At 41.7% G+C, this 17,354-nt stretch overlaps 1 protein-coding gene across 4 annotated transcripts in view; it reads right to left on the minus strand.

Moving 5' to 3' along the window:
• CXADR (CXADR cell adhesion molecule) overlaps window positions 1-17,354 on the minus strand; it is a 212,100-nt gene that overhangs the window by 163,899 nt on the left and 30,847 nt on the right. For all 4 annotated transcript variants that reach the window (XM_065541471.1, XM_065541472.2, XM_005548920.5 and 1 more), the window contains exons 2-5: window positions 14,796-14,962; window positions 9,707-9,911; window positions 2,545-2,700; window positions 514-636 (exon numbers count right to left, since the gene is read on the minus strand). In XM_065541471.1, the coding sequence (XP_065397543.1) occupies window positions 514-636; window positions 2,545-2,700; window positions 9,707-9,911; window positions 14,796-14,962 (651 nt within the window). The remainder of the gene's footprint in view (window positions 1-513; window positions 637-2,544; window positions 2,701-9,706; window positions 9,912-14,795; window positions 14,963-17,354) is intronic.

Below are 17,354 nucleotides of genomic sequence, written 5' to 3' on the forward strand. Positions count from 1 at the left end.
AAAAAAAAAATATATATATACACACACACACACACACACACACACACATATAGATATTGAAGCTAGGCTACACATTTTTTGATTGATTTCATCACATGTATTAACTTTAAGAGACAAATTATTTCGTCTTTTTGATCCGGGGAAAAAATTCATGAAAAGAACTGTCTTCTGAACTGTATAATCTGTTTCAAGCATTAAAATGATAAAACCTGTCTGAAAGATTTTAATATTCAAAGCTATCTTGGTTAACACATAAGAGTGTTCTAAGCTACTCATCATAATAGCTAAACATGGTACAAGGGTTGATTTGACAACTCTTACCTTCTTAATATATCATTGCAATTATGAAGTTTTTTTAATAAAATATATTTTTCTAGAAAAGCTAATAATCAAACCACAGTGTTCTGATCAAAGTCAGCGTCCCCTTGCCCTTAATATACATTTGCTGATGGAACTAAAAGAGGTGGTATAAAGATAACAGAAACAAAACCATAACAGAAAGAAGATACTTACGAGGGACAACGTTTAGGCGCAACAGGCACTGATCGGAGCCCACTCTGTTTCTGACTGTACAGCTGTATGTCCCAGAGTACTCAGAAGAGGCATTTTTAACAGATATAACAGATAACGTCATTTCTATGGAAGGAGGAAAAAGAAAACAAACTCATTTTTATAGTACGTACTGTTATCAGGTGTCAGTAAATGTAGCCCTTATCAAATTTGGCAATCCAGTTAAAAGCAAGACAGACCAAGACTGGATGCAAACAAACTGGCATTGAGCCACACAGATGTTTCCAGAATTCAAACAATCATGCTTCCAGTTCATGTGTATCAAGGTGAAAGTAGCCATGACCCCCTGCACCACAGAGCCTCGGCTGGAGCAGGCGTGTTGGTCCACTGTGTAGCTGCTGCAAACCCATCTTGGGGTACATCAGACTACAAACACTATGGCATCCCACAGAGGATCTCTCATGCAGCAGGAAAACATATAAAACCTATTTTATTCCCCCCTAGATGGAAGAAACATACAAAAGGAAGTCAGAAGACGACTCCCAGATTGGTCTCTTAGTTTGAAAAAAATAGAGGCAGAGAGAAAACCTACTAAAGACCAGGATGCAGTGGATGGTGGGGTGGAGCCTCGTAATCAGTTTGAACTAGGAAGTCAATTGTAACAAATGGGTGAACAGATTTGGCCAATTTGTAACTTTCTAGTTAGTGTCACATGGGTTTGCTTTTAATTTATAGACAAGCCATGGGTAAATTACTATATTTTAAATCTAGTCGAAGCACTAAAGATCCAACTCTTACTCTACTTTAGCCACTATCTAAGTTATAATCATGAACATTTCTCATCAATTAAAAAAAGAAATTGGCCAGGCACAATGGCTCATGCTTATACTCTGGGAGGCTGTGGGGGGAAGAGAGCTTGAGCCCAGGAGGTTGAGACCAGTGTGGGCAACATGGAGAAACTCCATCTCTACAAAAAATACAAAAATTAGCAGGGTATGGTGACGCAGGCCTGTAGTCTCAGCTACTCAGGAGGCTGAAGTGGGAGGATCATTGGAGCCTGGGAGGTGAAGACTGCAGGGAGCCAAGATCCTGCCACTGCACTCCAGCCTAGGTGACAGAGCGAGACCCCTTGTCTCAAAAAAAAAAAAAAAAAAAAAAAAAACCACCAAAGTAACTAATTATAATACCCTAAAAAGGCCGGGCGCGGTGGCTCAAGCCTGTAATCCCAGCACTTTGGGAGGCCGAGATGGGCGGATCACGGTCAGGAGATCGAGACCATCCTGGCTAACACGGTGAAACCCCGTCTCTACTAAAAATACAAAAAACTAGCCGGGCGAGGTGGCGGGCGCCTGTAGTCCCAGCTACTCAGGAGGCTGAGGCAGGAGAATGGCGTAAACCTGGGAGGTGGAGCTTGCAGTGAGCTGAGATCCGGCCACTGCACTCCAATCTGGGCGACAGAGCGAGACTCCGTCTCAAAAAAAAAAAAAAAAAAAAAAAAAAAAATACCCTAAAAAATGAAATCATAGAATAGCTCTTCCTTTATAATATATGACACTAAATTGATATTATAAAACCCTGAATAATTCCCATGGAAATCCTGTTTACTCTATGTAGAAAGGGGAAAGCAAGCATTTGGGAATCTGAAATATATAAGCAGGTGGGAATCGGAAATATATAATCTGAGATATATATGCCTAGGCTCATGCCTGTAATCCCAGCACTTTGGGAGGCCAAGGAAAGAGGATTCCTTGAGCCCAGGAGTTTGAGACCAGCACAGGCAACACAGGGAGATCCTGCCTCTACAATTTTTTTTAAAAACTTAGCGGGGTGTGATGGCATGCACCTCTAGTTCCAGCTACTTGGGAGGCTGAGGTGGGAGGACGACTTGAGCCTAGGAGGTCGAAGCTGCAGTGAGCAGTGATTGCAGTGAGCCTGGGCGACACAGCAAGGCCCTATCTCAAATCACACACACACCCCCTACTAGATTTTAGTCCAATCAATGGCACCTGCTACAAATACTATTATCAGCAGTACCTGCTAACCACGAAGTGGGCAATTTCTGTGAGTCAGACAATTTTTGCCACTCATACTGTAATGGAAGTGAACCTTCTTTTGGTTCACATTTTAGCTTAAAGTCACTTCCAATTTCTTCTGATCCATCAACGTAACATCTTGTACCTGAAGGCTTCACTGAAAAAGAAAATGAATTACAAATTTACATAAAAGAATGGAACTTAAGTTTTACGAATACAGCATTGTACACAACCACTGACTCATTATCAGTTGGTTCTGGGTTCAGAATTCACAAAAGAATGAAAGACCACAGTAAGTGATCAACATCAGTTTATTCAGCTTTATCTGACACAAAACAGCAAAGAATAAGCTCACACAAGCAGCCACTGCATTAGTAGATACGGCAATATCTCAGGCATAGCTCGGTGCCTGTCCATTTCATGGGGCACACCTGAAAAAAAGCAAGAATGATGCACTTGCTTTTTTCGGCAAGACCACTTGAGACTCAAGGAAGCTCCCCCTTCCATTCCTTAGCTATTCTTCCCCATGCTTGACATGTAGCCCTCTGACAGTCCGTACCAAGTCACAACCCTCTAGGTGCCATAGCCCCGACAATCAGGCAGTTTATAATCAACAATACTGACACTTACTGTAGCAAGGAACAACTAGCATTCTGCATTTACATCAACTCAAATCCATCCAAAGAGCAGGCTACAAAAAAGAAAACCTGGGCTGGGCATAGTGCAATCCCAGCACTTTGGGAGGCCAAGGCAGTGGGGTGATCACTTGAGGTCAGGAGTTTGAGACCAGCCTGGATAACACAGCGAGACTCTGTCATTATAAAAACTTCAAAGAATTAGCTGGGTGTGGTGATGTGTGCCTGTGGTCCTAGCTACTCAGGAGGCTGGAGTAGGAGGATGGCTTGAGACCAGGATTTAGAGGCTGCAGTGAAGCTCTGATCACATCACTGCACTCCAACCTAGGTGACAGAACCAGACCTTGAATCAAAGATATTCACAGCCTGGAAATTCATGTGTAAAAAAGAATATTTAATAATTTTTTAAAAAAGGAAATCTGAGGTTATATTCCAGGTATTCCTGGGTAACTGTTTAGAACAGCTACTAACTCCATTACCTGCAACAGCTCACCCCAGTCCTGGTGGATTAACACCCTGGCACTGCATACTCCTCTGCTGAACTTTAATAAGATATCATATTCACACAATAAAGTTAACATGTTAATCATGTGGGTTGATTACTTCTAATAAATGTTTCTATATCCATTAAGCATCACTCCAACCCTCTCCCAAGAAAGTTCCCTCGTGCTGGTTACAATAGATGTGACTCCAAAACGCCAGACCCAGGCAGCCACTGATCAGATTTCTACCACCGTAGATTAGTTCTTCTTCTGGAATCCCATGAATAGAATACTACAGTAGGTACTTTTTTGTCTTCTTTTATTCAGCATAACATTTCTGAGACTGAGCCATGTTATTGTATATATAGCTATTTTAGTATTTCAATGAATGACTATAACACAAGTTTGCTTATCCAGTCACCTGTTAATGAAGATTGAGTTTCCAGTTTGGGGCTACTGTTAAAGCCTAGTTAGCCAAACCGACAAGGAGTATGGAGTCTATCAAAATCAGATTGGCCAGAGAGGAACGCATTATGAGGAACCAGGGAATGCCACTGGACGAGAGCAGGGATGCTGAAGGATTCTGAGGAGGTTCTAAGGAAGTAGCCATCAGCTCTCAATCAGTTGTTTTTGAGATTAGGAAAAATGCGGATTAAACAGGAAGTGAGAGCTGTGAGGAGGCGGGGCCATTTAGTAACTGAGTATTCCAGTAAAGGATGGGTAGTGCAGTGTGGGTCTGGGGGCAACATTCGGAAGACAGCAATAGTCTATGCTTTACCACTGCTCTACATCTTTGCGAGACACAATGTTTTCTATAAACTCTGTGGCTGACTTTAATTTGTATCTGTCTTTCTGGCTGATAAATGTCAAGACTGTTTTTTTCTTTTTTAGTTTAAGCTGATTTTCATCTTTTCAGTCATGAATGGGTTTTTATTCTTTTACTACTATGAATAAAGGCAAATGCATTTTACAGTTTTGCAGTATGAACAACGCCGCTTGAACACTCATGTGAACACTGGCGTATGCTTTCCTTTGTCTTAGTAACTGCTGGATCATATGGTGACTGTACATATTTTAACACTGTAAGAAATTGTCAAATTGTTTCCCAAAACTGGCTCAACACGATTTGTCATATTCAGTGGGGTATCTTCAACTAAGGTTGTCAACCATGACCTTACTCCTTCTTAGTAGCTCCTTAACAAACTTAATTGTATTCCCCTTCATCTGCTACTAGTTACATTTTTTTTTTTTTTTTTTTTTGAGACGGAGTCTCGCTCTGCCGCCCAGGCTGGAGTGCAGTGGCCAGATCTCGGCTCACTGCAAGCTCTGCCTCCCGGGTTCACGCCATTCTCCTGCCTCAGCCTCCTGAGTAGCTGGGACTACAGGCACCCGCCACCTCGCCCGGCTAGTTTTTTGTATTTTTTTTTTAGTAGAGACGGGGTTTCACTGTGTCAGCCAGGATGGTCTCGATCTCCTGACCTCGTGATCCGCCCGTCTCGGCCTCCCAAAGTGCTGGGATTACAGGCTTGAGCCACCGCGCCCGGCCGCTACTAGTTACATTTTTAAAATAAGGGTCAACACATATTTAACTGCACTGTTGATTTTTCCAAGCAATCTGACCAGGTGCTCTGGAGACTACATCAATTGGACTTTTAAATAAGTTTTGCAAATTAATTCATCCTGGGAGTCTTCAATGAAATGAGCCTTGTTCTCTTCCATTTCTTCAAACTACCAATAAATCCTTTATTAGAATAAATTACCAGCAAATAAGTAACTGATGCAATGCTTTGTGCATCAAACATCTATGGGTAATATGGTATTCTAACTCTAACCCTCACCCTTTCTATACCCATTTTCTCCCATATAACCAGCAAGCTAAACATATCTAATAACAGATAGTTTATTTAAAACTGCTGCTGGGAAATTCAGGGCCTCACTACAACCCATCCACAATAAAACAAGATTCTAACACACAGGTTTCTGAATGACACTTTGGAACGACCTACCTACTTTCCACTGGGAAGAGAAAGTACAAGTCTTTTACATGACAACATCCAACCATCATACTATGAGGAAGATTAATTCTTAACCCATGGTACTCTGCTGGAACAGAAGAAAACCACAAAGAGAGCACCAATAAAGTCTTGTCCCCTAAATGTTTCTTTGGTCTGCGCTTCCCACATACTGGTCATTGTCCGCAGAACATCTGCCTCCATGATCACTAACACAACCAACAGTCCTTCTCAGATAAGGGTATGTGACCATCGAGTTGTAGCTGGACACAGTATCCCACCAATTTAGTAATGCTCTGCTCCATACATGTATTACTTCATCATCTTTCCAGGCTAGTGGCTACACCAGTCTACTGGAAATACTCTCTAAATCCCTACATGAGACAGGGGATGCTTTTATCATGATGTCATCTTTCCAAGAAATATAATTTCTGATGAGTTCAAAATGCCCTGACTCCAGGCAAAATCTATCAATAGATGCTAAAATCGACAGGCAAAAGTTAAATGAGAAACAACATATATGCATGGTCTCGAAGTAGCTCCCCCAAGACATTTTTTAATTACAGAGGGAAAAATAATAACTCTAGAGTGAAGAAGCCCATCAGATAAAACCTAAACCAAGTGATCATGATTAACAATAAGACATGACATCATGTGCCCCCGGACGTGACTGGAGGAGATTAAGGAGATATAAATGCAATGTGGATTCCAGATGCAATCCTAGTACAAAAAGGACATTACTGGAAAACAGCTAAATTCAAACTGGGTCTGTAATTTAGTTAACAGTATTGTATCAATGATAATTTCTTGGTTTTGATGATTATAATATGATTTTGTAAGATGTTAACATTAGGGGAAATTAGATGATGGGTCCACTCTCAGAAACTTCCTCATATTTTTGCAACTTTTCTACAAAACTAAAAATTATTTCGAAATAAAAAGTAGTGAGGGGCCGTGCCCTGTATCAATGGTTTGCAAATCCCTTAGGACCTTTAAGGCCAGTGATGACGGAGCCACTACACTTGCTGTTGCCACTGTGATCTGGTGGCATGGTGCAGTGGGAGTATACCATATATGTCCAGGAATTGTTTACTGTGCATGTTCTGCTCTTCAAAACAACTGTCTCTTTATACCAAAAGGTTTCAATAAACAGGCCCTTTCAGAGCTCCAGGGGAAGATGCCCGTGATAGGTGGCCACAACAGTAACCTTCTATCAATTATCTTTGTTATTTCCCACTTCCACTTCTTTACTGAGCCACATCCACATGAGCTTCTGCTGTGTCTGCAAGAGCAAGGCAGGCATGGCAACGGAGCAAGCTACAGCTACAGCAACATGCTGCCCCTCACATCCAGACGACTAACAGTCATCTCTCTGGGCTAATGGCCACATAACACAGAAGCTCAATGAATGAACTGTCATTACCCTGTGAATGCCATGATGGCAACTACTTCAGATTTCCCACAAAAGAACCAAAGCACTAGGCAGAGCCACCATCAGTGAATCAAACCAGCTCCAGGGACCACCACTTAGTTGGGTCACTAGAGGGCACTTCATCTTATCTTTCGCCCCAGATAATCCAGGCAGAATTTCCAGGCAAAACTAACAGATAAGCTTCAATCCAATTTTTACCTTCAAGAGAATACAATTCTGGTGGTTTCTCCCAGCAGCAGTCATGACTCATCTAAAAACATGGAAGAAAGAGCTACAAGAAATTATCTGGCTCCGACACAATCTTGTCCAGATCAGAGTACCAGCCATCCCTACTTCTCTTCGACAATCACTTCCCTGCTTTCTCCTCTCATCCCCAGTTTATCCCCTCCTTCCCTCCCTGGTTTGAATCCAAGGCTCACTGGGCTAAGAAATTCTCCTGAGGAGTAACTCAGGGTGAACTATGTCAGTGCTTCCCACTTTCCCATTCTTAGGACACGCTGGGGTTCAAAGTTCAATATAAAAAGGCCACTCCTACGGCTGGGCAGTCACAGATCCTGCCATGAGTGAACTGAGACCACATTATGGGCCATCCCTGCCACCCAACTCAGGTTCCTTTTGGGAAATGTTCTGCTGCATGCTGTAATGGTCTCTTCAGCTGAGAACTGCAAATGTGACCCTGAATCTGGTCCCACAGGATCCAGACAATACACAAACACACACACACGCTTGTCCACAACTCTTCTGGGAATATGTGCCAACCCCATTATCCCAGTGTACCTGTCCCAGCATATAGGGGTTTCACAATAAATCATTCTGATAATCAAACATCTTCTGCTTCGTATATCATGAACCCCTTAATATTGCGTATACATTTTCCAACTCAATACTTCCTAGAGAGTAGTGTTGGAAGAAAGTATAGTCGGGGCTATGATCTCAGGAATTCCTGGGTCTGTGATAAGAATTCAGACCAGGTGTTCATCTTTCACTTGCTTACACATTTACGAAAAAGAAAAGTTACTCCATGTTAACTCAATGAAGACACAGAACATTCAAATTTCCAACATTACCATATTCCTTTATCCTGGTTCCTTTTTCAGATTGACTTACTTTTACACCACAAGAAACATTTTTAGCTAGTGCGATTCAGAATGATGCATTTCACCAGGACCCCTTCAGGTCCCCATTCAATGATGCTGCCAGCAAATCCTATCTACCAAGATAACCCATGAATTTGCCATGAAGGTACACAAAAAGCCCCACTCGTGTTCCTAGTCTCTAGCAGTAAGAGTTAAGCGCTGGGTCTACTTGTAGGAGGAGTGGTTAAGTGTTGGGTGCCCAAGTCATCTCGAACATTGCTCTTCTAAAGAGTATTCTTGTAATCTCAGCACTCTGGGTGGCCGAGGCGGGTGGTTCACCTGAGGTCAGGAGTTTGAGACCAGCCTGGCCAACATGGTGAAACCCTGTCTCTACTAAAAATACAAGAATTAGCCAGGCATGGTGGTGCATGCCTGTAATCCCAGATACCTAGGTGGCTGAGGCAGGAGAATCACTTGAACCCGGGAAGCAGAGGCTGTAGTGAGCAGAGATTGTGCCACTGCACTCTAGCCTGGGCAACAGAGCAAGACTCCATCTCAAATAAAATAAAATAAAAATAAAGAGTATTCTTCAGAATATTCTACCCTAGCCCTAATCAGTTCTCTAAACAGAAGGAATGAGGTAAATGTTGATGTGGGAGGCCTGCCCTGATCAGTTATTTCCAGTCATGCTAGACAATTCTAGCAATCAGCTTTTCCTATGAAAGTCAACCCCCAAGTGTCCCCTAAAACATGAGAACAGGGGAATTTACTGTCATAAAATAGAAAGCTAGACAGCTATGTTTTTCTACATGGTAGCCACTGTACATTTTGTGTAAAGCTTATCACGATATGGTTTTAGAAGTATATTTATGAACTATCACCTTTCAGTTTCTCAATTTGAAGGGATTAAGAGTGCTTGTAGACATTATCACAGAATCTAGAGAAGGATAACAAACTCTGTAGTCTTTGACAGCTTACAAAGCAGTTTACACTATCTCCCTCTTAACTATTACAGAGAGGGCTATAAGGTATCACAGTGAATGTCTCAGCTCTTCACTTTAATGATGAAAAACAGAGATCCCAAGAAGCTTAAATAACTATGTGGTCTAATGGCCTTACTTGAATTCAGTATTCCTTCTTCCATATTTCTTCACCTCCATTCTAAATGCTTAAATTATTCATCATAGAAACATGGTTCTACGTAATTCTCAGGGCAAATTCTGAGGACAAGGCAGAAACCCGAGATCTCCTAACTCCTGGCTTAGGGTTCTTCCTCCATACCACAGTACTCCTCACTTATTTTCAAACTCTTATGAATTTCACAAAGTTGATCACTTCTTTCTTTTCCTATCCAAAACCAAAAGCTAGTTTTATACTTGACGCTATCCAACACAGAAGAACGTCAAGTGTTTAAAATTGTTATTCTAAAAAATTAAGCTTTGTCTTCTACAAATGCTGCTACTACGGTACTATGACTAATCATCCTCTTACTCAGTAACCCATTAACGCAAATAAAAATAACTTACCAAGAACTACCAGCTGAATCTTCTTATTTGCAACACCAGGAGCTTTTTTCACTTTGCACTGGTACGTGCCAATATCTGACAGCTGTAAATTCGTTACATTTATGGATGCATCACCAGATTTGAGATCATTACTCGTAAAATGTACTCGTCCTTTCAGATCTGGATAGTAGTCATCATAAATTTTGTCTCCAGAATATAAAATAATCTAAAAGAAAGCCAAAATTAGACAGGCAGAAAATCAAACACACAACAAAAAAAACTGTCTCTTAAAGAAGCCCTGGATACACCTGCTGCTACAGAACCCCTGCCCCCCAGCAGAAAAAGAGAAAAAGAACACAATATTATGGGGAAACCTAAAACTATCCAAACCACAGAACGAGAATATGGAATCAACGTGATCCTTGGGTATAGTCCCAGACTTCCGTTTTTAACCTGGAAACCAAGACCCAACATGATAAAATAGCAAAGCCCTCCACTGGCCTAGACAGCAGTTTAGTACGATCGGGCAAGAACACAGATGTGCTCATTGGTTTGTTTTTTTTTCCCCCTTTTGAGATGGAGTCTGAGTCTGTGGCCCAGGCTGGAGTGCAATGGTGCGATCTCGGCTCTCTCCACCTCCTGGGTTCAAGCAATTCTCTCACCTCTGCCTCCCCAGTAGCTGAGACTATACAGGCACGTGCCACCACAGCCAACTAATTTTTGTATTTTTAGTAGAGATGGGATTTCACCATGTTGACCAGGCTGGTCAAGTGATTGACTCAAGTGATCCACCCACCTCGGCTTCCCAAAGTGCTATGATTATAGGTGTGAGTCACCGTGCCTGGCCTGCTCATTCTTACATACTCTATTTTTCAACTGCCTCTGAGGCAGTAGTTTGCCAACCAAGTGTAACAAAATCAAGTACCTACTGCCCCCTGCCCCCACAAAAGGCTTATCATAATTTGCCTGTGGAATCTAACAAAAAGATAACTTAGTTGGGTCTTAATACTAAGCTGGAGTTACTTGAGGGTTCTAGACTCTAACAGATAAAATCATAAAATAAACCTCTTAAGATATGTGTACCCAGGTTAACAAGTCCTTTGAATCTTCTGTAACTAAAGCAAAGACCCTTGCCGAATCCACTGAGTTTTCTGAACCACACTTATAGCCTTTGAAGGCAACTACTAAAGGCTGGATGCTTTAGAGGGAAAATAAAATCTGTGTTTGTAATATTTTCTTGGAAGAGAACTGTAGTAGTATTCTCTAACAATCTCTAACATTAATTTAACACATCTTATAATTTTTCTTTTTTGCTAATGAAATCTCTTCACTCTGGTCATGAGACCCATGGGCCAAAGAGCAGTGATGCCAAAACTCAAATAATAATCAGGAAACACAACTATGACCTGTATCCTGCAAATAATCTCTTTTACCTGAGTGCTAATTATAGGTAGTATAATCAGAATAAATGTCATCTAAGAGTACTGTTTTCCAGGTTTATTCTGCAGAAACTTCTTGAGTGGAGGAACTTGGGTTCTCTTCTGAATTATCTCCTTCCCAACCACACTGACCCCACCCCAATCCACCAAAGATCTTTTTTTTTTTTGAGACAGAGTCTTGCTCTGTCACCCAGGCAGGAGTGCAGTGGTACGATCTCAGCTCACTGCAACCTCCACCTCCTGGATTAAAGCGATTCTCCTGCCTCAGCCTCCCGAGGAGCTGGGACTACAAATGCCCACCATCACGCCTGCTAACTTTTGTATTTTCAGTAGAGACGGGGTTTTACCACATTGGCCTGGTTGGTCTCGAACTCCTGACATTGTGATACGCCTGCCTCGGCCTCCCAAAGTGCTGGGACTACAGGCATGAGCCACCATGCCCGGCTAGATCTTTTATTTATATACAAACTGTCTGCATCTAGGTTGCGCTCAATACCAGTCTGCTAAGTAAATAAAAGAAAGAGTTGAAGGGTCCACAGCTGACTTACTCTGTAAACACAAGCCATTACTTTATTTGCTCAATCTTCTTGACACATCCACTTGTCAACAGCAACACTGACGACTCCACAAATGTGGCTACTCTATCTTCCTTTGATTAATTTCCTTTGATTAAAAGGCTTATCATAATTTGCCTGTGGAATCTAACTCTAAAGGTCGTAGAGTTCGATCTATTGTACTTCCAGTAGCTCGTTAAGCTCCACACACACCTTAGTAGCCTTTTAAGGGGGGCTTGAGAAATAAGATGCATTCCCACTGTTGGTTATTTTATAAGCTAGCTTAGTGTCTTCCCGGAAAATGACGTTATAAACATCAGTTAAGGAATGGGAAATTTACCACGCAATTTTACATGTCTTCACTGATTCCCCTTCACAACCCTGCAAGGATGATGGCAATGTCCACATTGACATTTATAAAGGCTGAGGAAAGCAGTGGCTCTCACTGATCAGCGTTTGCAAAACAAAGATGCAAACCAGATCCATTTAACTTGGCACAGGACATGATTATCATTTCAATATCATTTACAAGCTTACAGAATGCTTGTGCATATAGTATTTTGCTGAATTTTTATAACGACCCTGAGATGCTAGGTATATCTGTTCCTACTTTACACACGAGGAAACAGGTTTATGAAACACGGGAGGCAGCACGGGACAGCACAAAGGATAACAGAGCAACAGAGCAGCTGTGAGAGTCAGAGGGGCCTGGGTTCAAATCCCAACTGCATTTGTTGCTAGCTATGTGACTCTGGGCATGAGAATCTCTGGGCCTCTGTTTCCTCCTTGCCATACATATAATAATTCTCACCTTACTATGTGGTTTTACGGCTTAAGTATATACAATTAAAGTATATAAAACACTGCCCAAGCACGCAGTTTACAGTAACCGCTGACTATAGAGATCACACAAGGAATAAGAATGCAAATTTCTCCAGCTCAGTCCTCCAATTCCCAGTTTTTAACCATTCTGTCTACTAGCTGAAATATATTAAAATAGGGGCTCAGTTAGCATGTGTAGCCTAAATTCTATGTATGCATCCTCTTCCGCATCCATCTCTTCCTAACCCTTCTACCTTTCTTTTGGTCTGATGTGACAGTGTTTTAGGTTAGAAGCTAGGTTTTTAACCCAGAAATGGTCACTCAGAGTCAAGTCCCAGTTTCACATTTCTCTTACAACTCCTGTAGACGGCAAAGCCGTGCCTCTCACTCAGCATGGAACACTTGGAGTCTTCTTCCCATTAACAGACACACTAGTGGCTCAGGGAACAGGACTTCTCGGTCTCTACATGCACCTTGTCACAAGCTTCACTCAGCAGCAGCACTGAAGACCCATGCTCTCCATACGCATCCTAGGCTTCCCCTATCTTAAGCACAGGATCAGAGTCCTGGGCTCTAAAGGGGGACAGGCACTGCACTGTCACAGGAATGGGGAACTGCAGGACTTCAGATGGAGCCTGTACTCTAGGTGCCAGCAACCCCACAGAGAGAGAGAAGGGAGAGAACGGGGAGGTAAGAGTGACAGGGAACAGGGTAAGGAGGCTGAGTAGATACAATGAGTCAGGCCCGATTTATTTTGCTCAGGGAAACAGAAAGAAGTTCTGGTAACAGAATCAGGGCAGAGGTTACATCCTTGGAGGGGGTGGCTCTAGTCACTCACAACTTGGGAAAGCACCTTAATTATTTCCTGAACATAAACATCAAGGGCAAACTGACTGGATTTGCCAAAAATATTAATTACCTAACTGCACTGATTCAGCCATTAAATGGAAGAATGTTACTTGTAACTTTTAAATATCCCCTTCTTTCACATCAACAAATGAGTAAAACAAAATTTCTCTTCCAAATATATGTATTACTATGTTTACCTAAATATTTGGACTTATTTTCCTCTCCCTGATCTAATATAATTTATTAACTTTTTAAAAAATTAAATGTGTCAAAGCCAATATGCAACATTCTAAGTAAAGTATTCTGGAACCACTGAAAAGGTAAAACATAGGCCAGGTGCGGTGGCTCATGCCTGTAATCCCAGCACTTTGGGAGGCAGATCACGAGGTCAGGAGATCGAGACCATCCTGGCTAACACGGTGAAACCCCGTCTCTACTAAAAATACAAAAAATTAGCCGGGCGAGGTGGCGGGCGCCTGTAGTCCCAGCTACTCGGGAGGCTGAGGCAGCAGAATGGCATGAACCTGGGAGGTGGTGCTTGCAGTGAGCCGAGATCGCGCCACTGCCCTCCGGCCTGGGAGACAGTGAGACTCCATCGCAAAAAAAAAAAAAAAAAAAAAAAAAAAAAAAAGAGAGAAAAGGTAAAACATGACATATATTTGGAGATGAGATTATCAGGCAACATGTTCCTCGTTCCTCCTCTGTGCTATTTTTGGCTTTCCAAGCTTTCTACATTAGACTCTTATTACTTTGATTTGAAAAAAAATACTAAAACAATGCTTTGATATTTTTTAAATTTAAGACTAAATATTTTATAGATTGTTTTTTGCTCTGAGACTTCATTTTTACACTGGGAAGTGTTAAAGTCAAAGTAAAAAAAAGTAATTTAAAAAGACTTTTGTTTTTTAAGAAATTCATTGGACAGGATATTTAACTTGAAAAAATAAGGAAAATAGATTGTCACACTATGTAGTGCTACACCATAGCTAATGACCCTTCTACTGCTGACAGAATCCTTGGGTGAAACTTAAAAGTTTCAATTCTAACGTTTAACAACAAAGCACAGTTATGTGCCATCTCCTAACACGACACACACTCCTGTCTCAACATCACGCCTGCTCCATCTAGACCTCTGCTATTCCCTGCCTCAAATCCAGATTGTCAGAACTTTCAAAAGTTCCTTTTTCCCTGAAGAATCTCTAAGAACTCCAGCAACCTTTTCCTCTTCTGTAACCTTATGTCACTCATCATCCATTTCCCTCCACTACATATGTGTCCTCAATTTCCACCAAAGCAACTACCTTCCTCACCCAGACCACAAAGCCTGAGAAGTAGGGGGCTTCCTTCCTAGCTCCCTGCAGCCCATCCATGTGACTGGCAAGATGATGGATACATCAGATAGTTGCACAGACAGCTGCTAAGTGAGCAAGGACATATCAAACTTACCACTTGATCCACCTTCTGATTATCAGCTGGTGATATCAGCCACTCGATGTCCAGCGGTCCCTGGTCTTCGGGACTAAGCGTAAATTTGCATGGCAGATAGGCAGTTTCCCCTTTGGCTTTTTCAATCATCTGTTCAGGAGTAGTGATACTCAAACTTCTAGTGAAACCTAGAGAAAGAAATGTACATGGGACTAAGCATTTGCTATTATGCTGACAGCCCATACAGTGCCCTGCAGCCATTCAGAAGCAACACATTGATGCGAGGGATACAGGACAGGGTTTGGGTCCCGAGGAATGGAGTCCAAACTCAGAGACGCGCAGTTTTTAATTTGTGCCTTTGTAAAAGTAGAATGACGTAAGTAGTATCATCTTATTTGATACAGTTCCCTTAAAGAACACTGTGAACTTCCTGACATTATATAAGTTTCTACTGGTAGAGGGCTTCCATATGGAAGCAGATGTTTAAAACTAATTTCTCTAGACTCTCTGAAAGGTGAGTGATATAGTTTGGATTTGTGACCCCGCCCAAATCTCATGTTGAATTGTAATCCCCGACGTTGGAAGAGAGGCCTGGTGGGAGGTGACTGGATCATGAGGACGGAATTCCCCCTTGCTGTTCTCCTGATAGTGAGTTCTCAGGAGACCTGGTGGTTTAAAAGTGTGTAGCACCTCCCCCTTCTCTGCTCTGGCCACGTAAGACGTGCCCGCCTCCCCTTCGCCTTCTGCCATGATTGTAAGTTGCCTGAGGCCTCCCCAGCCATGCTTTCTGTACAGCCTGCAGAGCCAATTAAACCTCTTTTCTTTATAAATCACCCAGTTTTGGGTATTTCTTTTTAGCGATGTGAGAATGGACTAATATGGTCAGTCATGTCATACAAATTCAAGGCTACATTAATTCATGCTCACCACAAACACACTGGGAACTAAGTCACTCTCAGCAGGGTATATGCGCTAATCAACCATGACACAGTTTCTGCCAAGGCTTCTTTAAATTTTATTAGATTTCATTCTATAACCTTCTATTGAATGCTTAAAAATATTTCTAAGCAATAAGTTTTGATGAGAATAATTCAAAAAGAAAGGGAACACTGTCAATTTACATATCTTTTAAAAACCTACGGTTAGTCACGCTGGCTCACACCTGTAATTCCAGCACTTTGGGAGGCCAAGGTAGGCGGATCATCTGAAGTCAGGAGTTCGAGACCAGCCTGACCAACATGGGGGAAACCCCATCTCTACTAAAAATACAAAATTGGCTGGGCATGGTGGCATATGCCTGTAATCCCAACTACTTGGGAGGCTGAGGCAGGAGAACTGCTTGAACCTGGGATTTGGAGGTTGCAGTGAGCCGAGATTGTGACATTGCATTCCAGCCTGGGCAATAAGAGCAAAACTCTGTCTCAAAAAAAAAAAATTTACCAAATAGTTGACTCATATTATTTTTGAGACACTTCTTACTGTTCATCCCTCTTTACTTCCCTTCTGAAAAAGCCAATAATCACATTTATTGTATTTTATAAAAGACATCTTAAAATTATATAACTTAATTTCACCAGCATGGTGAAATCCCATCTCTACCAAAAATACAAAAATTAGCCTAGCTGGGTGTGGTGGTGTGCACCTGTAATCCCAGCTATGGAGGAGGCTGAGGCAGGAGGATCGCTCGAACTGGGGAGGCGGAGGATGCAGTGAGCCCAGATCATGCCACTGTCCTCCAGCCTGGGTGACAAAGCAAGATTCCATCTCAAAAAATTAAAAAATTAAATGCAAATTTAGTCTGTAAGTGAACAATCACATAAAACTTTTCTTCCTATTCACACTGTAAAAGTATGCACAGCACTAGCTTGTCACATCTATGGTTTCCTTGCGATTACCCAACATCTTCTTAAGTATAAATTCAAACATCTAAAGTATGCATAACCGTAAGTTTCACTACTTTCCACTGAAGAGCAACTATATTTGGACCTATGTCACCTGACTCTGACAACCTTCAGAGCGGGACGATGACCTGGAAGAGGCCCTAAGCACTAAGATACAGTATGGTGCATGGGGCCTGCCTCTCTTTTCCTCTCCCTTTTCCCCTGCTCCCACCAAAAAAAATTAACACATTAGAGCAAAATTCGGAGTAAATCAATCCAAAGTCCCAATTTCCACAGTGATGTTTTTCAAATAAATTTTGATAGAACAAACCAAAATGAAGTTATGTTATTAGTCAATGCATGATTCTTTCCATTAGTCCTAAAATAAGCTTAATATACACAAACTATCAGTTCTAATAAAATTTTAATAAAGTCAAAACCAATAGATTGAGAACTAAAGAAAATCCTGGTTACATTCAACACCATTTACATTTAGGCACCATTGTAAGCTTTCAATCACATGTAAACGTACTCCTGAAATAAATTTAAATTGGGATACAAATTATCTGCACCTGCTCCCTTAAACCTGAGGCCGGCCCAGCTTTGACCAACAGGATGTGCCAGGAATGACCTGTGTAGTTCCAAGGTTAGGCCTCAAAAACCCTTGCTGCACCCACTCTTGCCTCCTTGGTCACCAGCC

The sequence above is a fragment of the Macaca fascicularis genome, chromosome 3 (genome assembly GCF_037993035.2).
Source record: "Macaca fascicularis isolate 582-1 chromosome 3, T2T-MFA8v1.1".
NCBI lineage: Eukaryota > Metazoa > Chordata > Mammalia > Primates > Cercopithecidae > Macaca > Macaca fascicularis.